The sequence below is a fragment of the Oculina patagonica genome, chromosome 6 (assembly GCF_052425735.1).
Source record: "Oculina patagonica isolate OP01 chromosome 6, crgOcupat, whole genome shotgun sequence".
Taxonomy (NCBI): Eukaryota; Metazoa; Cnidaria; class Anthozoa; order Scleractinia; family Oculinidae; genus Oculina; species Oculina patagonica.
The window spans coordinates 6449626-6476357 of NC_135763.1; the positions used below are offsets into that span (position 1 = coordinate 6449626).

The window sequence follows — 26732 nt, forward strand, 5'->3', positions numbered from 1 at the left end:
GGAGAACGTCACCAAACAAAAGGTTTAATGACCAACATAACAACTCTGCACGTGCGTTTTCAATCCTGGTACATTTCTTGGCCGTTCTCTGCGAAACAACAACGTGAAATGACCAAGTATTGCGTATATTGCAGAAAGTGAACAACGACAGCTAAATTTCCGTATTTTTATTTGGGGATGAACGCTTTCTTTACATATTCAGCTTGGGCTAGTTCCTAAACCAGTAGATACACTGAATACCTCTGGATAATCGCAAGATTCTCGAGTAAAATATAAATTCATTTTGCACCAGGCATTGTCCTCGGCGTCGCCGTCGTCGTTGCTAAAGCTCCCTGTGAAATCGCCACATTCTGCGTATTTTGGACAACGTCGGCCACGACGGCTAATTTGTGGTTTTTCTATTTGGGGTTGGACGTTCTCTTTGAATATTCAGCGAAAGTTAGTTCTTAAAGAGATAAATAAGCAGAATACGTCCGGAAAATTGCGAGATTCTCAAGTAACATATAAATTCATTTTTCACCAGACGTTGTCGTTGACGTTGCTGTCCAACTTTGACAACAAGTGCGGCCTGCAGAATCGTCCTGCGGTCGTCTTCAAAAACACCAATTATGACGTCACAAACTCGTTCCATTCCTTCCATTTTAGTGCGCAGTCATTAAAAAACGTTTTCGTGAAGCCTTCCGAAATCTTCGTAAATTTTATTGCTGTAACTCGCGCTTTAAGGCTCGGAAAGCAAAAATCTTTTCTTAATTACACGCAATAATTGATAGTTTTAGTGTTTGGTTGGTTAAAATGGCATTTTGAAATTTCTGTTCATTTCACCTTTAATGGCGTTCATATTCATAGGAGGCTCAGAGATTTCCCTAGATTCACTAAGGGGTGTTTGATGCTGACGTTTATAACCACAACGTTTGGAAAATCGAAAGTCATTGTCATTTGGATAAGAACAGGACGGACATGATACAGAAGTCACGAAGATCGTTAGCACTTTCGGAAGGGGCCGCAAAAAGTAGTTACGACAAAACAGTTAGAATCTAGTAGTCATTGCTCGCCCACCTGGAAAGCTCAGCGAGGAGAGCTAATTACTTTCGGCCTCAAACCAGACTTGGATCGAAAAAGGACCGCATCCGAAGAATCTTTGGAAGCAATAAGTGTACGCTGTTTGGCCATAGAATTTATCACTGGCAACAAGGGAGGTTATGGAGAAGGTTCTGGAACTACGTATACCAAAGTGACCGTCGCATGCTGAGAACATATAAAACATAAAAAGTACCAATTGATGCGAATGGCGAAAAGATGTAGGCGTTTATGATAACACCATCACATGACGACAAATTCTGGTTAAAAACGTTTACACCATCCGATTCTGAGGTGGAAAAAAATGACAAGTGAGTTAAACAAGCACCTGCGAGGTCGTGCTCGGCATTGGAGTTCAGTGCAATAAGATATTAAGTAGGCCCGGCCAATCCACCGAATATAAATTGAACGCGTACAGTGTCCCAGCAACGCGGAGTTAACGTGACACAATCAGACAAACAGCGGGAAGTTTCATCGCCTTGGTTAAAAACAGGAGGAACGTAAAGCATTGTGAACGCCTTGTCTTGCTTGTGACATCATGAAAGATGCTGCGAGCTACTTCATTGAGTTTTAAGGACCTGGGCCCGCGACCATGCCAAGCATTCAGAGTTGCTTGATTATCGACTTGCGTGTCCATTCTTCAGTCCCTGACACTGGATGAAAAAGACTCAAACTTTTACGTAAATGTGTTCGTTCACCAGACTGTCGTCCCAGAAGTCGTCCACACTGCGATCAGCTGGCTGGTGGTGGAAAACTACGTACTGCTGTCTAACGAAAAGCAGAAGCATCAGTTGACAAAAGATACGGAAAAACGACGTTCCTGGATCCAAAGAATGGCCGGTATTGCCAGTCGTCAAGAAAACGCCAAAACCCTATTTCATTTCTTTAGGAAGGTGTTAGGATTATTTCACTACCCCACAGCTGACACTCGCTTCCCTGATATAAAATTTTGCGCCAGGGAATGCCAAAGAAAAAGATACGCACTTCCCCATTAATTTCTGGATCGACTTGAAGGGAATGGTGGAGTCTCTGGATAGAATGGACTCGCGTAGCTCAGCAAACTTGACTCTATATTTTCTTCCGGCATCACAAACGCGAGACATCTCGTATCAATGACCATTCCTAGGAAAGTTAACCGCATCAAGGCTGACAAAACACATTTATTCAAACCTAGAAAATAACCCAAGTTGATTAATACTTTGCAGACTACACACAGAGCTGCTAAAGTTGACTGGCGAGTGAATGCAGGGCTCCTCGATTCCATATGTCGAGACCAAATACCCACTCGAACGAGGAAATCACCCACTAGCTTGTCATTGATGTACAGGGATTCCGTAATCCCCTAGCTCCTAAAATAGTTAGTGGAGCCCAAGCTCACCGTCTGATAGACAAAAGAAGAGTTTTTCCAGCTAAAAGGAAGGGTGGTTGACACCAACCAGGCCTTCCGTTCTACGCCACAAAACTGTTGCAAATCAGTAGAAATTAATATGATTATATCCTGATTTGTCGTCTATTTTTAGAAAAGTTGCAGTTATGGTAGGCGAAACTACGGACTAAAACAGCTGTCTCCAGTAAAAATGGTGTATCTTTCATCCAGAGGTTTAAGAATCTTGCATCGAACTTCAATTGACGCATGACCTAGGCTTATTAGACCTAAATGTTTTGGGGAAAAATGCTAAGAAGGAAACACCTTACCCATTTCACCCCACACACGTACTGCTCCAGTAGATTAACGCTGTAGCAAGGACTGGGTAATAAACTCTTGAAATTGCTTCCACACTTAATTCTTAAAAACCTTACGAGGTGGCACTGGGGAATCATACTTGACTGCAAAAAGCAACGTGGCTGGGTAAAAAACAAACGATAGAGCGTGCTAATGCCCAACAAGTAAAACCTACAACGGCGCTAAAAGAGAAAAATCTCTCTCTCCCTGGAGGGCTCGACGGGTTGCTATGGCAACAATGAAGCTGAGCACGAAGCTGAGTGGTTGTATTCGTTTTCGGTTGCGATGCTGAAGACGGAGACATAACAATAGTGGGCAGCACGCAGGCGCGAGACCAAACCGGAACCTTTCAAGTGCCAGACACCGGAGTAAGGTTGGAAACCGGAGCTTGTGTTGGTGGACACGGCTGTAAAACTGCAATAATTGAGGCTGACTGTCGAGAGTCAACGCTGGTCGGAGGCGGCATGTTAAAGGACCACGCGTCGCCTTTTCTTGGCCAACGTTCGCAACAACTGACAATTCTAATTGATTCTATAAGCTTTGTATAATGCTTAATGACGTCACCAGGGATGCTTATGAACTATGAATAGCAACAAAATCGACTAATATCAACGGTATACATAAATCTTCGCGGTAAAAGTGCACGCGTTTTAAACATCTGCTACTAGCTAATATCCCTAAAGACATAAATAAACACGAGAATTAGTTGGACTGTCCACGACATCACTCGTGGGTCCTTAATTGTGGTAGGCTTTACCTAAATAATGAAAGACAAGTGATTCTAAAGCTACCTTTTATAAAAAAAAGTTTAGGAGATCTTCATTCTGGCTATTTCTAACTTTAAGAGTTTGTAAGAATGTGGTTTACTGGTTTGTTCTTTTTATAAACGGAACGTGAAATATTTATCTTTTAGAAATGTTGCAGACAATAGAATCAAGAGCATCGGAGATGGGCATTTTTCAAATCAGGAGAAACTTGAGTATCTGTAAGTACCCATTCGCTTGATGATAGAATTGTTAAGCTGCTGCTGGTTCTACTACTACCTTATTATAGGAAATTAACGAAAAATGTTATTAACGCGAATTTCAAAAATTCGCGTTAATTTAATTGATGTTAATTGATATAAACACGTTTACTATAAACATTTAACCAGAACTTTTCTTAAATTTGCGTTAATTTTATTACGCGTACATTTTGTTCGCGTTGTTAAAATGCTTCGTTATATTCCTATAATAAGGTAGTACCACTACCACTACCACTACCACTACCACTACCACTACCACTACCACTACCGCTACCGCTACCACTACCGCTACCGCTACCGCTACCACTACCACTACCACTACAACTACTACTACTACCACTGCTACTACTACTACGACTACCACTACCACTACCACCACCACTACCACTACCACTACCACTACCACTACCACTACCACTACCACTACCACTACCACTAACACTACTACTACTACTACTACTACTACTACTACTACTACTACTACTACTACTACTACTACTACTACTACTACTACTACTACTACTACTACTACTACTACTACTCTGACTAAGTCACCGGCGTGGAAATGTTTATAATTGATTAACTACAAGTAAACTTTCAAGAATATTACATAGAATGAACTACAACGATAAATGTCAAAAAACGTGTATTTTTTTGTTTTTAGTGTCTGCCCTTGAGGGGTGTTCATTCTACTTTCTTGGTCAACACATGAATGGCATTACACGCTCTGTAAACTCCGTTAGATCAGTGTGACTTTTTCTATGTTTTGATATATCTTTTATGATTAATTTCTGTTTTTTTTTTTCCCTAGGTTTTTACAAAATAACTTGATAAGCCATGTACCAAGTAAGGCGTTTTGCAACCTCACATCCCTTGAATATCTGTAAGTATGAATGTTCGACATCATTTACCTCGTTACTACAAAAAACGTTGATTGTAACCCTCGGACGTACAAATTCATACCCTACCGTGGTACAAGGGGGAAGGGAGTGGCGGGTCGAGACCCCTTAGGTTTTCGTTCCATTAACGCGTAGCGAAATAACTTTTCAACGAGTAGAAAGCTCTTAGATTGGCTGTGACGTCACATGACGTCACAAGAGCCGCCATCTTATATCCGCCATCTCGGATTTGACCAATTTCTTAGAAAGTCAGAGAATTGCGGAAATTGATACAAAATCAAGCCAAAATGTCCTGGCTTCCCCGTCACCGTCCGTGTATACCGCGTTCACGTTGCTTAAAGTTCCAATTATGTTGAGGTGATTTCTCATTATTGCATGGCACATTCTCACTGCGCAGAATTTTACGCGTAATTTGCGCGCGCACATAAGCAAAACGACAGCTTTTCTATACAGCTTGGCCCACCAGGGAAATAAATTGTTGTTTTCTTGTAAACGAGCATGGTGACCTTAATTTTTATTGCATAATTTTGGCATACAAATTGCCCTCCTTGAGTTCGAACGTTAAGAAAAAAATGGTTCGGAAGGTAAAACAAGAAAGGTAAAAGCGTTCACAATACCTTTACTTGACGACGCAATAGATAACCTTGAACATAATTTCAACGACTGGAGGAACATTTTGAATCCATGTCGCTTCTATTTGTGTGATTTTTTTTCGTTAAGTGTTACGTTGTTCCTTATCCTACGGACTTTCTAGCCATCAAGTTTGTTTAAGTCTTACTTTAATAAACTTGTAACGTGGACAGATGCAATAACGCGCGTGATAAATATATGGGGCATAAACTACTACCATTTGTTTTTCAGGCGAAGCTTTAATAATATATTACAAACTCCCAGTTATTGGTGAACAAGTTGTGGTTATTTCCTTGTCTTTCAAAACACGATAGATTTTAGCCTTAAGTGCTTTTAATAATATTACTGTCGTAGTTTTCAGAGCAACCTGAAAATTTCCGACAGATTTTTTGTGTGTGTGGCTTACACGAAGTGTAACGCCTGCGACAAGAAGACTAGACCCCAGTTAGTGGTCGAGTGAACTCGGTCATTTTGCTTGCGGCGTATAGTGTTTCATTTTTAGCGTAGAATGCAGTACTATTGCAATGGTTTGTTGGGGCTGCCGTCCACTGATCTGCTTAACCGACGACTGCACTTAGGTGCAAATTCTAATAGCCAATTAATTACTTAATATAAATTAATTTATTTATTTTTCATTTCTGTGGAGGTTGGGGGTGGTGAGCACCTGACCGCACGCCCTAGGTAAGTCGGGGAGCATATCTACGTTATTTTCATATGAAGATCACAAAGGAATATATGTGTTTCAAACAATCATATTTGATTCGTTCATTGCTTCTCGATCTTCGGTGCATTCATAGGACTAGCTGGGACTAGTACCTTTGCCGAATCTATTTTTTACATCAGGAAACGTTTTTGAACCCGGCGGCTAAATTTTTCGACAATAATTGGAAGGACTTTTCTCCCGGACTTGTTGTAGAGACAATCACAGGGAATTGTTTAGGAATTTGGCATCTACGCCTAAAGTTTCGTGCTTTTCCCTGGGGCAGGATTCTTGTCGACCCCGTGGCGCCAAGTTAAAACCGTAAATTAAACTTTGAGGCTTCACAGTGGTTTATATGAAATAACTCTTGGTTTGTCAGCGCAATTTTCTTAAAAAAAAGTGACCTTACATTTTATAAACTGAAAAACCATTTCTTTAATTAATCGATATTATCTGTTTTATAATTATGGGTTTTATTATTGAAAGCACAACAACGTACTACCATTGATGTCGCCATGTTTGCAAAAAAAATATCGTGTTATAGAGTTTGCGAGACAGTAGTATAATGGTAAAAACGAACAAAAGTATCGTGTTACGTTTGCAAAGAAAAGTGTTAAGACCTCAACTTGTTCTTCAAAGTCTTAGTGAAAGTAAAATGAAGCAAACAGATGTGAAACATAAAACATCATATGTTCCATTGATCGGCTTCATTGCATTCTGCACTATCTTTTGAGTCTCTGAGTTTGTTTTTCCCTTGCTTTTAGTTTCCACGGTAAGTCATTTTTCTTTTTCATTTTGAGTTTGTTCTTAAGTTCTGTATCTTATCAATCTTATCAATTTTTTGTACGTGTCGAAAGTCTGGCGTCCTGCAAATAACTAAACTTTACTATATATGGTATACATTACTATATATGGTGAAGACCAAAAGGATAAAAGTGAATATATATAGGCCGGAACCTATGTTTGTTATAAGCACCCTATTCTCTAAAACACCTTACACTCTCATCTTTTAGTATTATTGACCAATGTGCTAAGTTTACTTTTGAGTTGATAGTTTAGGGTTAGTTGAAAAAAAAAAAAACATCACAGCCCAATTGTTATCACTTGCTTTGACCTAAACATGTTAGTTTGTATCATTTTTTAATGTAAAAAATACTTAAATGTTAATTTTAACTTGTGAGCCACACATATACACCGTGCGGACCTAATTTAAACTTTGCAGTTGGTTGTCTGTTGACATGCTGATCATCATTTCATTGACAAAAAATGGGGGTTACCGAACTCGTTTCTGGGAGACAAGCAGTTAAAATGTTTAATATGTTTTTATCATATAAACCTAAAAGTCTATCTTTTGGCGCACACTCTTAACATTTTTGAGCTTGCTTTGGGTAGATTGCCCAAATGTGTGGCAAAAGGACTGATCTTTTTAAAAAAATTGTGTCACGTGATTAACAGGTTACGAATATTGCTATTGTAACTGGTAATGTCAAGAAAATAATCGCAACTTGTACATCAATTATCGGGCATTTGTATGATGCAATTCTTGTAGCGCCAAGAAGTAAACAGTGGTAATATTGATTCATCAAAGTATAAGAGCAAGAAAGTGTTGGAAACCATAACCAGGCAGCCACCTTAAAGGTAGACTATAATGTAAGCTTATGAGACTTGTGGGAGGCGAGCATGGTAACGTGTGAGAAAAGTACTTCGCACAAGGAGGCACGGCACGCGAGCGCGTCTTCCTCGTGCGAAGTGATTACTTGTTGGACTACTTGTTGTCTACATTTATTGGCAACAACAGAAGAAGTGGCTACTGCACATTTTATTTGGTGACTCACAATTATATGACCAAGTATCTCATCCTTATGCATCCATGTGTTGTCTATGTCAAGATATGTCAGGAAATTGTGTCCGTCACTTTCCAATCGCAAGAAATCTTAACTAGGTAGAAAAGAGCAATGATGAAACAATAAGCCAATAAAGAAAAAAGTATAGTTAACATTAATTGGGGAATACAGGGATGGGCTAGGTTAGACGAATTTGAGAAATGTTAACCACTTTTTTTCCCCGGCTAGTACCAGTATACTTATTTAGTATGAATACTTTTGCCTTCGAGGATGTACTTAAGAGATAGCGCAAACGCAAACAACAAAGAAAGATTTCTAAAATTATGTGTTTTTTAAGTGCAAGTCGCGAAGATAGCATTTATGTGATTGAACAAGCTCGCATTAAATCATTAGTACTTCTACTTTCATATGTTGTTTTATTTTTCGTAGAATGCTTTCAGATAATCCTATCAAGTCAATTTCGTCTGGAGCCTTCACGATTTCAAATAGGAAGCTTTCTATGTAAGTATAGCTCCTAACTGTTCGCAACAAGTTCACCAGCTTGCAATAGGTTGTAGCCGTATGTTTTGCGAGATGTTAAGACATCTCAAAAATGACTGGCAACGGTTTAAAGCTCATGTATATTGTAGCTAACGCACCAGCAATACAACTTAAAATTCAACGTAAATTTATTCTTGTGGACGTAACTTAATTACCAGTGGTTTCTAGGACATAAATAAAGAAATATATTACACTAAGAACAGAAATAACAGCATATAACAGAGGAAATACTAGAAGACAAACGAAGGAAACGATATGTACCTGACGATTTGGACACGCGGCGAAACGAAGGACGATAAACGAACGTAGCTTCTTAGATATAAACGAATCTTTCCGTGAAGAAACAATATGCATAAAACCCGCGAAAAGGTGACTTAATATACACGGTAGACTGGGCCGAGTAATACATAATCGCGGTAGACTGGGCCTAGGGATTGGTTTCTACACCGGCCCCGAATTAGCTTCACACTTACAGCTAATTCTAATAACGAAAAGTAACCAATTCCTAAATTACGTAGTTCATAATGCGACGAAGAACAACTCATTTCTTAAATTACGCAGTTCGTAATGTGACAGAGTTCGTAAACAGAGTTCATGAGTTCTGGACTCCTTCAAGAAGACACAGCTTTCTGATGTCTCGTTTGTAGACAGATGTCGCCGTTTTCACCTTGACGTGACGTACATAACCTTTACTATCCGGGAACACCTGTTCAACCAAGCCCATTGGCCAGCGACCTCTCGGCGTTTTCTCATCGACGACGAGAACCAGATCACCTACGGCGAAGTTACGACGAGGGGAGCACCATTTTTGCCTTGTTTGAAGTGCAGGTAAATAATCTTTCATCCATCTTTTCCAAAATGAGTTTGCTAGGCATTGTGCTTGGCGCCAGCGCTTACCATACTTGTCGTGTTTTGTGAGGACATCAAGGGGAAGGCAGGGATTTGACTTCAACAGCAGAAGTTTGTTCGGAGTCAGCGGCTAAGGATCATCCGGGTGGTCACTGAGAGGGGTTAAGGGCCTGTCGTTTAGTATCTTCTCCACTTCACACAGCAACGTGGACAGCGCTTCATCATTCATCAGCTGCTCCTTTGCTAAAGCGGCCAAAATCTTTCTTACAGATCGGATCATACGTTCCCAAATTCCACCTTGATGACTTGCCTCCGGAGGGTTAAACGACCACTGAACGTCATCGATCCTCAGGTGATTATAAACCTTGGTCTGGTCCAAACGCCCCAGTGCTTCTCTAAGCTCTCGCTCAGCGCCGGTAAAATTGGTGCCGTTGTCGCTGTAAACTCTCCGAGGCTTTCCTCGACGGCAAACAAACCGCTGATAGGCACAGATAAAGGAATCGGCTTCTAACGTATGCGCGACTTCAATATGAACCGCTCTCATGGTTAAACATGTAAACAGGCAGCCATAACGTTTTACTTCACTTCGACCTTGCTTCACGTAAAGGGGACCAAAGTAGTCCACTCCCACATGTGTAAACGGGGGATCTGACGGTGCGATTCGTGCCTCCGGGAGAGGTGCCATGATCTGTTCACCAGGACGAACATTTCTCTTGCGACAGTCCATGCAATTTGCTAGAACTCTTCGTACTGCTGAGAGCCCTCGAACAATCCAATACTTCTGTCGGATAGAAGTAAGAACATGGGTAGGGCCACAATGCCCTTGTTGGCGATGAAAGTTCTGAATAATTAAATTCGTCACGTGATGTTTACTTGGGAGAATGGCTGGATGCATCGCTTCAAATGGAACTGGAGCATTCTCAAGGCGACCTCCAACTCTTAATATTCCCTCGGCAAGGAAAGGGTTCAAGTTGCGTATTGGACTACTCCGTGGGAAGCACTTCATCTGTTTACCAGATCCTCTCTGGCCTGCCACAGCTAATTCCTTTGGAAACGCATCACGTTGAACGGCTTTGACAATGTCGCTTTCTGCAGCAATAACTTCGGCAACAGTTAGAGGCCCCTTGGCAATACTGTCTACAGCCTTGCTAGCGCGGCCAACCAGATATTTCTTAAAACGTACTAGCCAGGCGATGGCCTTTCGCAGACCATCCCAGGATGAATAGCGTGTCAACAACGGTTCCAACGCCTTTCCATGAACAATCACATTCACCTGACCAGAGCGTTTTCTGCATTCACTATCACCTTCAGGTAACTCTGGCAACTGGGAAGGTTGTTCAGGCCAAAATTTCTCTTCCTTCCATAGAAACTCTGGGCCATGAAGCCACAACTCCATCTTGTGTAGCTCGCAACCTTTGGCCCCTCTAGACGAGACGTCCGCAGTATTTGAACTGGTGTCTACGTGTCGCCATTGACGTGGCGTGGATTCTTCATGGATCATCGCGACTCGGTTGGCTACGAATGTCTGAAATCTTCTTGATTCATTGCGAATGTACTGCAGGACTACAGTGGAATCCGTCCAATAGATTGTGTCGTGTATGGGATACTCGATTTCGTTCCGGATAAGGCAATTCAACTTCACAGCAACTACAGCAGCGGTCAGTTCAAGGCGCGGTATGGACACCACTTTCAGGGGAGTCACGCGAGATTTACCAAGAACAAACGAACAATGTATGACACCTTTGTCATCGACCATTCGGAGATACGATACTGCTCCGTAACCATATTCGGACGCGTCCGAGAAATGATGTAACTGAACACTGACAACTGCGCCAAATCCTGGTGGCTTGAAACATCTGGGAACTGATATTGTTCTCAAACATGCAAGTTCCTTTAGCCACCCTTGCCAGACAATGGAGTCTGCATTCGAAATCACTTCGTCCCAGCCATATTGCTGCTTACACAGGCTCTGCAACAAGCTCTTGGCTGGCAGGATAATGGGTGCCACGAACCCTAGAGGGTCGTACATCGAACTGACGACTGACAAGATACCTCTACGCGTTGGAGCTTTCGCTTCATCCATTATTCGAAACTTAAAGTCGTCTGTCTCCATGTCCCACTGTACACCCAGCGTCCGTTCTACAGGTAGATCTTCCAAATCCAAATCGATCACTGACGCCGCTCTCTCCGTAACTGGAACAGTGGCGATTACGTTCTTGTCATTACTAAACCATTTCGTAAGGCGGAATCCTCCTCTTGACAGCAATTCTCGCAACTGACCAGACAAACGTACCGCTTTGTCAGTTGAAGGAACTGACTTTAGGCAATCATCTACGTAGAAGTTTCGGTTGACAGTGTCAATGGTTTCCGTATCAAATTCAACCTGGTTATCTGCGGCCGTCTTCTTCAGGCTAAAACTTGCGCAACTTGGCGATGACGTGGCTCCAAACAAGTGCACTAACATTTTGTAATCAACTGGCTCTTCTGAGAGATCGTTGTTTGGCCACCACAGGAACCTCAACGCATGACAATCTTCAGGAGCAACTCGCACCTGGTGGAACATTCCCTCCACATCAGCAACCATGGCTACGGGCTCTTGACGGAAACGTATGAGGACGCCCACAAGACCATTTGTTAGATCTGGACCTTGCAGCAATTTATCGTTCAATGAGGTGTCCTTAAACTTGGCTGCACAGTCGAAAACGAATCTCACCTTTCCTGGTTTCTGAGGATGGAATACTGGATGGTGGGGTAAATACCAGACTGGTGTATCCTTTCCAACCTCCTGTTCCTCACAAGGAACTCGTCTTGCGTACCCGCTGGAGACATAACCGTTTATGGTGTCCTTATACTTCTCAAAGAGATGAACGTCTCGCTGGAACCGTTTCTTTAACTTGCGTAACCTTCCTAGAGCGAAGTCGCGAATTCTTGGAAGGCTTACAGGCTTACATTTCCAAGGCAACGCCAACTGGTAATGGCCATTCACAAGCTTCGCTGATTCTTCCATCTGGGACAAGGCTCTCCGATCTTCAACTGACATCGCGACCTTTGAGGTGATCATGGGCTCGTTGAAGTCGTTTCTAAACATACTCTCCATCTGTCGATGAAGCATTTCGTCATCATAGCGAACAAAGTTCACACTAAAGCAATTTCTCTCAGACGAATTCAGAGGTCCCATCAAGGTCCACCCGAGAGGGGTACGCACTGCATAAGGTTGACCACGCCGACCACGCCTTTGATCGCACACCCAGTGAGCTTCGGGTACATCACATCCGATAAGCAACGACACCTTGTCATTTTGAATCATTGGAAAGTCAATTCCATTTAGATGGGGCCACTGGGCAGCATCCTCTTTCGTTGGTGGACTACCTTGAGGTAAACGCAATGTATCCACTGTCCATACTCTATTCAATTCAATCTCCTCATCCATACGTAGACCTTTAACGGACAAAGATAACTCATATCCCATCCGGGTTTCAGACGCTCCATTAACGGTTACTAGTGAGAATTCTTTGGGAAGGCCGACTACTTGAAGTTTCTCCATTAGACTCACATCACATAACGTCACATCCGATCCAGGATCTAGTAGCGCGTTCGTCATAATTGTATTGTGCTGGCCTTTCCCTTTCACGACGACTGGAACGATTCGTAAACAAACATTTTTCTTGCCAGAGTCGGTAGCACTGCACTGACCAGTCTCTCCGGAGCCACTACGGTACGGCACTCGTTCCAGTCTTTTGGCCCGCACTGGGGGCACTTGTTCCAGTCGCACCGGCCCCATTGACGGCACTCGCTCCAGTCGCACCGGTTCCACTAACGGTAGTGGATCCAGTCTGTTGTGAGGTGACTGGAGGGTTGTTACGAGAAGTGTCGTTATTTTCATTCTTCTTTCGGACATCCAGCATTGTGTGGTGCTTCCATCCACATCCACTTACTTGACATTTCATTTTACTACCACAATTCATGGCCATGTGTCCGCTTTGGAAACAATTGTCACACAGTCTCGCTTGTCTAACGAAGCTTTTCCTTTCTTCTGGGGTCTTTGCTTTCATAAGCTCACATTTTGACAGTCTGTGTTGACCAGAACACAAAGGGCATATGGCGAGCGCGGGTGATGCGCCAACTTGGACACCGCCTGCGACCACTTCTGACTGCGTTGCAAACGTGCTTCCTTTCGAGGAAGGAGGCTTCACTTTAGATGGAGGTTTAGAACTCCGCTCTTTGTCTGGTGTTGAACCAACAATCCTTCCATACATCGTATTTGCCAACAAAGCTTTCTCTTCAACAAATCCAGCTAAATGCGTGAAGGTAGGCTCAATGCCAGCTAAGGTTAACGTACCAGCTCTGTCCGCCCATTTGGACTGCAGATGAACAGGAAGGCGCTTTACTATCTTAACGAGATTATCTGAGCTATTAACGTCCGCCTCGTAGCCCATCTGAACGAGAGTCAACGCACAATTCTGCATTTGAACAGACAAGTCTGACAAACCAGTAACATCTGTATTCTTAAGCTGAGGACCCTCCGCTATCTTCGCGATGTGAGCATGCGCAACAATATGTTTCTGTCCAAATCTGTGATACAAGATTTCCTGGGCTTTCATGTAGCCTTGTTCTGGGTCGGAAATAATGGCACAGTTCTTAATAGCTTCTCTAGCTTTACCTGTACAGTGCTGTACGAGGTATGCTAACTTCGACGCGGCGTCTGGTATCCGTCTCGCGATATTGACTTCGAAGTTGTTCACGAAGAGCCAATAGTTCTGGGGGTTACCATCGAAGGTTAAAAGTTCCCTTTTAGGCATTTCGAAACCTTGCTGAATTGAGAACGCCATCAGATGCAAGGCATCTTGTTGCTGCTTCAATATTTGTTGCAGAGATTGCGAACTGGTGAGGCTTGCACCACTGATGTTCTGGGGAGGAGGCCCTGGGTCCGAACTTCGTACATTTGGGTCTAGCGCCGATTTTGTACTGCTTCTCTCAACTTGTTTGTTGTCGCCATGTTCAAGGCTTGATTCATCACGAGGCACTGTAGGAGGCTGTTTAACGGAAGGGAAGGTTTGACGCGATTTCTCGGTGTTTTCCTCTTGTTTAAGCGGTTTAAACTCTTCCTTGGTAGTACGTTTTGAATGCTCCGAGGTTTCATAGAGATCGTCAACCACTTTGGCTTTTTCTATTTCCCCCTCTGCCGTTAATAAAGCAATCCGGCGCCTTAATTCTTCTTCTTGAGCTTTGATTTCGGCTATTTGACGTTCCATTTCACGTTCCACTTCTTGGCGCTTCAACAAGTTCTTTAATTCAACTTCTCGACGAAGAAGCTCGGCTCTAGCCTTTCTCGATTTCTCACTAGCGCGCGAACTAGCCTTGGAACTATGTTTGGAACTTGACTTGGAGCTTGTCTTCGAACTCTTTTTGCTTCTTGAACCGACTAGAGAAGGTGTGACATTTGGCACTTCTTTATTAACATAATCTTCTTGACGAAGACCCGCAGAAGCTTCGTCCGCGATACGTTGAACTGATTGGCACCATTCTTCGAAGCGTTCGTCGAATTCCTTTTTGCCAGTCATAACGCTGTGCCAAGCATCAAACGCTTCTGATTTTAACACGGGATCATCAACAACAAATTGGTAAAATTCGTCGTAGGCTTGAAGACATCTCGCAAATGCGATATCAACTTTTTCTTTTTTACCACAAGCTTCGTGATAATTTTCGGCGTTTCGCATTAATAATTCGACGTCTTTGTACAGCTTGTTTAAATTTCCAAGGTGACCAGCTCGAGATTTCTTTAGGGACAACATTCTTTCACGCCAAACGGCTTCGGTGTCGAGACGCGAACTTGGTTGTCGAGTCCTTTCAAACTCATCCATAACTCGTCCGTTTAACGGAGTATCCGTAGACACAAACGACATAATTCCACAGGAATAAACACACAAACGAACCAAGTAGCTCAATCCATTTCGTCAGAAACTGTAGCTAACGCACCAGCAATACAACTTAAAATTCAACGTAAATTTATTCTTGTGGACGTAACTTAATTACCAGTGGTTTCTAGGACATAAATAAAGAAATATATTACACTAAGAACAGAAATAACAGCATATAACAGAGGAAATACTAGAAGACAAACGAAGGAAACGATATGTACCTGACGATTTGGACACGCGGCGAAACGAAGGACGATAAACGAACGTAGCTTCTTAGATATAAACGAATCTTTCCGTGAAGAAACAATATGCATAAAACCCGCGAAAAGGTAACTTAATATACACGGTAGACTGGGCCGAGTAATACATAATCGCGGTAGACTGGGCCTAGGGATTGGTTTCTACATATATGTTCTTGCACAATTAAAGCACAAGTACTATAAACCATTACCAAGCCATCTTCAGGGCTGATTAACACGAGAGATGCAAATGGAAACGCAAATGCAAGGAAAAACAAGTGTGAACTAGCATAACACAAGCGGAAATGCAAGCCCAAGGAATGGAGACTTGTCATTTTTTTTGTATTTGGATTGCTCTTGCATTTGCACTTGCAAGCAAGGAAGCGAAGCGTGAATTGTCTGCCATCTTGCGCCTGAATTCAACAGGTGAATGAAATTATTGTTATATAGCTGGAATCTTTTCCCCAACAGCGCGCGCTCTCATGGCTTCTTCAGGTCACATGATATCTAACAATAAAACTGTTTCCCGTTATAAGTATCTGAGAGGACACATTGCAAAATCTATGACGTCAGTGGTAACAGTACACTGTTGCTTGCGAATGTTGACTGACCACCGCCGTTCTTCTTAAGTCTCTGCTGTGACCATACAACAAATCACTTCATTACTGTTCCCTGGGGAAACCAGGTTAACTTTGTTTACCTCGAATCTCAATGTTTCCCGCGGCTCCGCCTCGGCTCCGAGAAACCAAATTGACTGTTTCCCTCGGAACCTGTCATTAAGTGTTACTATTCGATGGGAGTTCAGCGTGACCTTCATTTGGTTAAACTTCGAAGATTAAAACCTAATTGTGCCATTTCGCGTGTGCAGTTTTGAACCTCACGTTGTTTAATATCGCTCGAAATTCAACTCTGCTTCCACAAATTAGTAAATTAGTGATGAAAAACCTACAGGGCAACGGCTAGCTTGGTTCTATGACTGACCTAGAAAGACCGTGAACTTGTTTTTATCCGTGGGGCGAATAAAAAAACCTGGTTAGTCAGTTCTTAATTGAAACTAACCATACATGCCCATTGGCAATGATTTAGACTTCCATTTCCATTCGGCTTAATACAAACATTCGCCCTCCATATCAAACTCAGTGCGCAAGATCGAGAGGGCTCGAACGGTGTTCTCATGAGTTTCCTTGCAGTACAAAACTGGAAGCATCAAGGTCTTAAAAGTAACGGGTTGTTAGAAGAAAACCCAGACTCATTGGGAAAATATTCGTAAACCTTGAAGTCTACTAACATTTCATTTCCATCACTGTCAAGTTTAAAATGTTTCACTTTATGCACTGGTCAGCGATTTGCAAACAAATTTTTACGTACAACTGATAGACCACAATACTCCTGAATACTCAGACGTGTTACTGTTGTTACAGCTTTTCGAAATGTATGGTTGCTTACTTAGTGATTTTACTTTCATTAGATATATGATACGGACGGACCTAAAATCAGTGAGTCTTCGATCTTTCACTGAGGACTTTTCTAATCTGACAGCAGACATGTAAGTATGACGCAATTCGGTTTATCCACTGCACTTAGAAATAGAAAAAGTAAAAATTCAAAAATGAAGCAAGAAAGTTGAAACCAAGGTTATTTTGTATTGTTTCTCACGCGTTCTTTTGCGCTGAATTTAATAGGCTACAAACAAAACGTTTCTCTGTATAATAAATCTTATGAATGGACAGCAAATAGACGGACATAATAACCAACTAGTAGAGCCAGGGCTAATAGCAAAGGGAAACCATTGCGAGCCAATCGTGACAATTACTGGGCAAACAGCATTACAGTTATTAACAAGCTTTGACATAATATCCTTTGTGTCCTGTAGAAGCATGGAAGATGGACAAATCGGCACCGTGAAAATTGTGGGCCCTAATCAGAAGGAACGTTGTATTGTACAGCTGTATGTAACTTGCCGCAACAATTTGTATACATTTATGATACATTTGATTTCCAAAGTATTCCTTTCTTTTATTCTTTATACGCGGTGAGAGGTGCAGTGGTTAGTCAACTGGACTAATGATTGAGAGGTTTCGAGTTTTAGCCTTGGCATGGGTCACTGTTTAGCAACGTGTAGTAAGAATACGGCCAGGAATACAATTAAGGTAAAATTCGAATTGCTCAACTAACCATAAATCCAGTGAAAACTGTTCACAAAATTATCAGCTAATTCACAAAATTATCCACTAAAACGACGTTCAGCTTCTTCATTTCATCGACAGCGCAAATTTCCCGCTCACCGCCGATATTCAGCTGGTCTGAAGCGTCAATAAACACCCTCATCAGTTTTCACTCAAAGGTTGCATTGGTTTCTTCAGATTTAAACCATAAATTTTAGATGATTTCCTCATCGAAGACTACTAGATTTGTGGTATGATTCTTGCCTTATCAAGAATGCAGCGCTGAATCAGTACTGAAAAGTTTGACAAAACTTTCGCTTTCATTCGTCTGTTCACTTCTTGACAATAAAAATTAGCCAATCAGCCCGCGGGAATTCGCTCAGTTATTGTAAAATAAGAAATCGACAACATTTTTCCATGGTCTACACTCTTATGAACGATAGACATGACGTCGTAAAATGTTTAAAACTCAAGGGAATCAACGAGCCGTAAGGGGAGTGGTTTCACTCAAAGTTTTGGACATTTAATGGCGTCATTTCTATGGTCTACAAAAGCGTAGACAATGAAAACATGTGGTCAATTTTTCATACAATAACCTTGAAAATTAACTGGTGAATTAGATGGAAAATCAGCCGGAGACCTGAGCGCGTGCGCAGCTCGTAAGATCGCGGTTTTTACACTTGAAGCCGTCAAAAGTGTGGGAAATTTCGCACCAAATATCCAGCTGACATTTCACAACTTGTCGGATTGGTGCGTCAGCGATTGTCCATTGCACAGACTTTTTTTTTTTATTACCGGACTTTTAATTTCCTTACTAAAGCTTTTTTTAAAATTTACATTTTAGTGGTCTAGGTAGCTCGGAGTACATAACCCTTCCCAGCGGGTCCTTAAAAGACGAAGCGTTACTAGAGACCTTTCTCCGAGCTGGATTTGCAAGTAGAAACAATAGTAAATACGAAGTTGCTCCATGTCCCACGGGAACGTTTGTCAATGCCTCTGTCAGCGATCCTGATGAGCTTCAGTGCTTGGAATGTCCTGCGGGTAAGTCTGGTGACTGGTTCATCTTATTTGAACGTTCTTAATATGTATTCAAAGCAAAGCCGAAAATTGAGGGTGATGAGATATCAACCGATACGTTTAAATTCACAACTGATGATATGAAATTAATATGAGGTCCATGTTTACAACAATAGGTCTGCAGTTCGTGGAAATAACTAATCATTTTGGAAAAAATGAAAACTGTTTTTTACCGTTACTGGACGAGTAATCTAGAATAATATTTCATCCAACTAAAGAGAAAACCTATAAATTACCTTTTACTGGTAAAAATAACTCGTTACTTTTCAAACCGTAATAGATGTGGCCGAGTCCAGCGGTATGTCCGGCAATCTTCTCACTCCTAGTACATTTTGAATTTAACTTTATTTTCGTAATTTCTGTTTTTTTTATTTGTTATAATTTGTAGCTGTTTTATTATTTGTTTGCGAATACTTGTTCCTTGTAGCTTATATTGTTGCTTATTCTGCTGTTGATGATAACGATGATTATAATGGGGACGACAATGTAGCAGTAGTTGCTGTTTTTAGATCACATTTTGAATAGAAAGCGTTTCAATAAAGAGGACCCTTGCTTCAAGTTGTGGGCATCACACACAAAAGCCATTCATGATCATCGCATTAGAAAACATGGATGTTCTAATGTAAACCATAGCAATAAGTTGTCCATCCCTGTTAAGAGCAATGTTTGTTTTCCTTTTCAAACATTTTTATAGGTGGTTTTTACTCGGACACTAAAGCGTATGTTAACGACAGCTGCCTGAAATGTCCCGATGGCACTTTTGTGCCCTACAATAAAGCGCCTGGAAAAAAGGCACAAGATTGCATTGCTTGTCCACAAGGTAAGCACATAAATAAAGAGCAGATTCTTGATCGTTAACACAAGATATATTAGTAGGCTTAATGTTTCCAATCTGTAACCCTTACTATAGAAGCAAGAAGGGGTAAGGGAACGAAGGGCACTAGGTCACTATATATACCTTATTAAAACCAACGGAGAGGAGGGAGGGAAGCTTTTTGTTATGCCATTGAAAACCGAATGAAATGTTGCTCTGCCAGCCTAAGCTAATTATTAGGATATTTACCATTTCGCTTTATCAAGTTTGTTGACATGCCTTTACACCGCCGTAACCCGTTTAACATTGAAAATAATTTGTTTTATTATATGGCAAAGCCAGTCTTAGGCAAATCCGAGCGTTCTGATTGGTTCTTTCTTCGTCGGGATTTTGCCATACGGACCGTTTCCATGAAAACGGTCTAAGCCGAGTATTTTTTCGAAAGCTGGCAAATTCAAATTTGCAACTAAACCTGCGAGAAGAAAACGTGTACATACTCTCATTTTTCGCAAAGAAACTACCAAACAGATTGATATTTTACAGAGCTTAAAACGTGAACGAAGAAAACGAATATTCACCAAGCGAATTTCAACCGAATTATCTTAAGATCGGGAAACTTCTGATGTGGAAACTGAAACAGGCATCGCCGAAAGCCAGTAGGCCTTAGACGATTTTATAAACGAACGGAAAAGTATAAACACAAATAGAAGACAGCTACTGAAATGAAAGCTCTTCTCCGCTCAATTGAAGGTACGTGAAGCTAATAGTATGACAAACTGAGTGAATTAGTAAGAATTGATAGCCTACCTGCTTCTGAGCTTGAGCAATTTTCCGCCCAAATGAGTCCAAATTTTTCACACGCGCAGCGAATTTTTTATAAACACACGGAGCTAGCTAAAAGAGGACAAGAGTACGAGCCAGCAGCAATTTCCCGTTTTTAGCGAAGCATACAGCGATACAGGTCTGAGAAGAAATATCCATTCAACATCATCAACGACACTGAGTTTGAAAAATCGAGAAGAGTACTATAGCTGCGAAGTGCCAGTCACTTGTTCACAAGTAAGGCTTACAGCGAAGGTAAAAAGCCGCTCCGGGCGATTGATGAAGACGACGAAGTCAAAGATGATCTTTATGAAGCGGGAAAATTAAGCGATTCCAATCCAATAGGTAATTCATAGAACTGTCTGGTGTTTTTTTTTTTTTTTTTTTAATTTATCCTTACACTTCTGTTGACGAGCCAGAGACGAATGCCGAAAGTTACGCTGCGGAGAAGTCCAACTTCAACAGCAGAATGATGGCCAAGAAACCTCAGTTTGGTTAGCTGAGCGGCCTCCTGGCTTTCCGTGGTGCTTATTCCAGTTTCTACATCAGAACTGTCCCGATCTTTAGAATAATAAAATCCGCTTGGTGAATATTCGTCTTCTTTGTCACGATCAATAAAGTTGTGCTCAAACTCGTGGTAGCTTGTTCTTTCTGAGTTGCTCGCGTCATCATGAGCACGTTACGGAAGAAGCCCTTTGAATGCAAGTGACCGGAAGTGCTTTTTAACAGAAAAATAAACAAGCATGGCTCGAGTGCCATATAATAAACTACTTACTAACCTAGCTTGCTCGAGCAGTACTGGGGAATAATGGCCCTCGGTCGTTTTTGTACGGACCTCGCTGCGCTCGGTCCGTACTGCCACGACCTCGGGCCAATATTCCCCAGTACGGCCCTCGCGCTCGGTTAGTAAGAGGTTAACACATAACACTTTGAAAGCGTCTCTCCGATTTCTCAAAGATCGTTATGTTTCTTTTTATACCATTTTAAAGCCACAGCCTTTTAACCAGGCTGAAATTCAATAATCGGAGAAATCTTTTTGTGGAACAGCTTTCTGGGAACATTTCAACGCAATTCAGCTAGATCGGTCGGCACTGTACATGACAGCAAGCACATGACTGTCAGAGTGAGATCATTCGACGTTAGAGGATCACGTGCAGCAAGTGATCCATGACAGGAAGTGAACTGGTAGATTCTCTCGCTAGAAGGAGTACTTACCGTAATGATTCGATTTAGCGCCCGGGGCGCTTATTTACTTTTACCACCTTAAGGGCGGGCGCTTATTGGAGACAGGGCGCTTATTCGGGACAGAGCGCTTATTTATTTTTTTGCGAAACAACCAAATGTAACTAACAAGAATTGTTCATTTTAGCAGTAAATATATACATGTACGATACGGTAAATGTTCATGAGTTTATCTTTTCGACGTCGACGAGTTCAGTAGGGGCAGTTAGCCACAATAGGAGCGCTTTTTAGAATAGGGGCGCGTATAAGAATGGGAGCGCTTATTAGAATGGGGGCGCTTATTGGAATAGGGGCGCTTATTAACAAAAACACATTCGAAGGGGGGCGCTTATTCGGAAGGGGGCGCTTATTGGAAGGAGGGCGCTAAATCGAATCATTACGGTAAGCAGGTCTATGGTTATGACATTGCCTTGAATTTATATTGATGTATAAATTAGCCTTGAGGATGAAATGAAATAGCGATCCTGGAAATTGCACTCTCAATTAAAGTGGGGATAAATATTGTGCCTTGGATCATAGATTGTGTTTTACAGGAATGTATAATGACGCTTGGAAGTTCTTATAGTCTTGTCCCCACATGTTTCTTTAAGTAGTGTACCTTAATTTAAAAATATTGATTTCGTTTACCTGCTGACTGTCTTGAGAGTATTGATGGCTTTCTTATTCTCTCGCCAATTTTAATTACAAATTTGCGATCATAGATCTAGCTAAAGAATCGTAATTGCAGTTTAGAATTGTTTTAACAATTCTAAAAAGTCATTAGAAAATTAAGATCGAGAATCGTTTTCGAGTAGCGAGTGGCACTGAATAACGAATATCTCTTTAACTGTGTTGTGCAAAGCTTGATATTTACCATCATTTCTTTCAACACTTATCCCACGTGTGGAAAAATCTAATCAATCCTAGCGGTATGCAGGATGTTTGCCCCATTTAAACCAAGTTAAATAGACATTGGTTAAGCGTCCGACTGGTGTTTTATAGTATATAATAAATTATATAATTATTAATTTGTAGTTTTCACTTTTATTTCAGGAACAAATACAAGCATTTTTGCAGGATTCAGAGCCTGCAAATGCTTGGATGGATTTTTCCGAATACATCTTTTTGAAGGTTGTAAACAGTGTGATCAAGCTGGGCTAAAATGTGTGGATGACTATGCTACTCTTGAGTCTGGCTACTGGTGGAAATGGGGGAACAATACACACAAACTATTGTATGAAAAGTACACCATGAATCTCGTGAACATCATTCCTGTTGTAGGAAATTCTTCACGCAATTCTTCGCGTAACGGTTCCCTCATAGAGTACCCTTACGTCCTGCCTAAGACACATAGATGCCCAAGAAAGGAATCGTGCAGGGGAGATCTAGATTCTAAATGTGATGATGGCTATGAAGGTCCATTATGTGAGGTGTGCAGTGCTGGGTACTATAAGCAAATGCAAACATGCAAAACATGTCCAACAAAGACCTGGATGGCTGGCCAGCTGTCAATTGCAGCAGCTGTGATTGCGATAATCATTGCACTCGTGGTGTGGACAAGCAAAAAGAAATGCAAGAAGAGTACTGGACGCTCTACAGTGGATATGATACTTGGCAGACTAAAGATCGTGATAGGCTTTTACCAAGTAACGTTTGGTGTCCTGGAAGCATTTGCCTACATAAAGTGGCCAGAATCACTCGCGCTTATTGGGAAATATTCAGAACTGTTACAGCTGAACGTACTCCAGATGGCACCTATTCACTGCATACTACCAGGTTTGAAAGTCGATGCATTTGGAAGCTTGTTTGCCATTCTCGCTTTAAATGCTGCCGCCATCACGATGTCTCTCGTTATCTACGGACTGAGAAAGGTCTTTCTGATGCGTAGCAGTTTAGATGAAAGGGATCTAGTGGTGAAAACTTCACAAGCGAAAGAACTAATCTACAGAAACTTGTTTTTTGTTCTTTACGTGACGTACCTGAGTACATGCTCTAAAGCAGCAAGCGTGCTCCCCTTGGCTTGTCGGGAACTTTGTGACGACGAAAACGAAAAAGAATGTCCAAAGTTCCTCAAAGCCGATTACAACATAATATGCCATGGTCCAGAGTACAATCGTTTGGTCATCGTTGCATACTGTGCGGTTTTCTACATACTCCTTCTGCCAGCCGTATCGATGACAGTTCTTTGGAAACAACGAAAGGTGATTGGTGAAAGCGAAGCTGACAACGAAACATCTCACACACAGGAACCAAGCACAGAAGTTTCCAGGGGATTGCGATTCCTATTCGAGAATTACAATTCTCATTCGTGGTATTGGGAGTTTGTCGAGATGGTTCGGAAGGTTGTATTGACATCCGGTTTGATACTTGTGGGAGGAGAAAGCAGGGCCTATGTTGGACTTGCGTGTGTCATTTCAGGTCTCTATGGAATGCTCTTTGCATATGTCCACCCCATATTGGATAAATTCGAGAACAGGTTAATGCTGACATCCCTTGCGGTTACCTTCGTCAACCTCGGCATTGGAACTGTTAGCAAGATTCCCAAAGAAAACATACCCGCCTCAATAGACTCATACGTGGACAGCACCTTGTTTACAGTATTAGTCATCGGAGCTAACTCTTTGGTGATTGGACTTTTGGTGGGTAAGTATCGCGGTTTTGACATGTTTAAAATTTTAACCTGCAAAGGCAAATACCTCTTTTGTGGAGGGGGGGGGGGGGGGGGAGGGGGAGTTATTTACTCTATGCCAATGTACTGCTGATGGTTTGTAGCCAAATATACCTTGTGGGTAAAAGTTTGAAAATGCATCAATCATCGGTCATTTTCAATGACGGTCATCGGCCCACGGAAGATTCGCTATATGAACAAGCCACTCCCAGAAAGCGGTCCAATTATCTATACTGGAGCACTCTAAAGCAATCCAGACAGTTTACGAATACAATTTATCGTTTACACAGGACCCATGTTGATAGTAGTTTTTATAATTGAAATGGTCATCCTGTAGAAACATGTTTTAATTATTATTATTATTATTATTATTATTATTATTATTATTATTATTATTATTATTATTATTATTATTATTATTATTATTATTATCGTGTCCTCATTATTAGTTGATTACTAATCCGGAGCTTCTTTATCTTTGCAGCCCAGTACCTTCTACTAGTTTACCGCCACATAAAAGAGTGGCGCAAAAATCCACAATGGTCCTTTTCGTGTTGTTTGGCCATGCTGCTTCCTCTGAATGAGTTACAGGGCGAATTACGTGGATTGGTTGGCAGGAATGCTCTTAAGCAACAACTCCAAACGGGAAAGATAAACATGCCGTCGATTTCAAGCACTTTAAAAGACACCGGAGCCATCGAATTTACCCTTGAGGAAATCGACGAAACTAACGTGAAGGAAACTCAGAATGGTGACAAGAAAGCCGATACCAGAAGTGAGGTGACTAAAATAACAAAACCCAAACCTAGCACGATTTATCCTGAAAGTGACGTAGTCATTGCCGACATTCATGAGCCACCAAACGAAACATACGAGACCTCCTTTTGAGCAGTGTTAAAATGTTGCAAGGTATCACATGGATATCATTGCTTTTAAAGACGCCATAAATCTGTTTGTAAGAGGGGGGCGTAAACCTTTATTATAATCATTTCATCGGGCATTTTGGCGTATTTTGCTGGCTAAAATGGAGAATTCAGCGGGCTAAAATATATTTTAGCCCGCTGCGGTGGACCAATTAGACTGAAAAAAGTTATTAACGATCAGAACTGAAAACCATTCTGTTCGCGCCGTTTTCTTGCTGGCTGGCACAAGCTGGCATATTTTCAAGCTTCGTTTAATTTGAGTCGAGAAGCTTCAAAACTGTTTTTGAGCTTTATAACGACAAAATTTTTGAAGGACTGAACGGGAAAGCAAATTTTCAGTCTTCTCAGCTAGATGAAGAGGAATTACAGAAACTCAAAGAAGAATCCAGGCGGCGAAAAGAATGTAAGTTTGTCTTCGTCGAGCAAAACTCGCTCAGTTGAATTTCAGGCATATTCCAAACAGTACAATTAATTTTAACACTTCTAAATGACGACTATTTCTTTGCTGCCGATAGAATTCTGTAATTTCCTTTTCAAGCAAAGATTGTTTTGAGTAATTTTGCGGTTGTCTGCCAAGTTTTGTAAACTTTTAAACCTAGTTTTCAATCTGAAATAAACGCCGACTCGCAAGTCGGCAGTTTTTAAGATATCGCTTACTTTTTTTGGTTCCTTAACTTAATGCCCTCTGAAATGATCATAATAGTAATAGAGTTGATGTTCTTGGGCGTGAATATGTGTTTGGCCCTTCTCAGAGCTCATTTTTTAAAATGAGCCTGAGTCGGGCCAAAAACATATTTACGCCCACGAACATCAACTCTATTGTTATATTATGTTATTCTTCACTTAAAAAGAAGATACTAGTCGAATGATGTTAGCTGATGTAATTTGTAATTAAGAATTTGGTAGCGTTTTCAGACACTAACAAAAAATACGTACTCAGGATTAATAAAGTTATTAATAGTAAGAAATTTGGTACTGACATTTATAAGTAGCAATTTCATCCATGTCCAATATACACGACCTGATACGAATCGTAAAAACCATTAGACGAATCGTACGGTTGGTACGGTTCGTACGAGTCGTAAAACAATAGTTTACGAGTCGTACAGTTGTTGAAGTGCATATGATTAGCGGGACATAATGGGTCCGAACAGTGCTGCGAATCGTACGAGTCGTGAAACAATAGTTTACGAGTCGTACAGTTGGTGAAGTGCATATGATTAGTGGGACATAGTGTGTCCTAAAAGTGCTACGAATCGTACGAGTCGTACGGTTCGTACGAGTCGTGAAACAATAGTTAACGAGTCGTACAGTTGGTGAAGTGCATATGATTAGCGAGACATAATGGGTCCGAACAGTGCTACGAATCGTACGAGTCGTACGGTTCGTACGAGTCGTGAAACAATAGTTTACGAGTCGTACAGTTGGTGAAGTGCATATGATTAGCGAGACTTGGTGGGTCCGAACAGTGCTACGAATCGTACGGTTCGTACGGTTCGTACGAGTCGTGAAACAATAGTTTACGAGTCGTACAGTTGGTGAAGTGCATATGATTAGCGAGACTTGGTGGGTCCGAACAGTGCTACGAATCGTACGGTT

The 26732-nt window shown here is 41.5% G+C and overlaps 2 protein-coding genes across 2 annotated transcripts in view; both read left to right on the plus strand.

Moving 5' to 3' along the window:
- LOC144656253 (uncharacterized) overlaps nucleotides 1–25844 on the plus strand; it is a 42831-nt gene extending 16987 nt beyond the window's left edge. The window contains exons 6-14 of the mRNA XM_078516489.1: nucleotides 3714–3785; nucleotides 4636–4707; nucleotides 8327–8398; nucleotides 16912–16989; nucleotides 17317–17415; nucleotides 18453–18649; nucleotides 19380–19505; nucleotides 22596–24185; nucleotides 24695–25844. Coding sequence (XP_078372615.1) covers nucleotides 3714–3785; nucleotides 4636–4707; nucleotides 8327–8398; nucleotides 16912–16989; nucleotides 17317–17415; nucleotides 18453–18649; nucleotides 19380–19505; nucleotides 22596–24185; nucleotides 24695–25098 — 2710 coding nt within the window. The 3' untranslated portion in view covers nucleotides 25099–25844. The remainder of the gene's footprint in view (nucleotides 1–3713; nucleotides 3786–4635; nucleotides 4708–8326; nucleotides 8399–16911; nucleotides 16990–17316; nucleotides 17416–18452; nucleotides 18650–19379; nucleotides 19506–22595; nucleotides 24186–24694) is intronic.
- The window catches only part of LOC144656582 (uncharacterized), a 432902-nt gene that overhangs the window by 224240 nt on the left and 181930 nt on the right, over nucleotides 1–26732 (plus strand). The window lies entirely within an intron of this gene.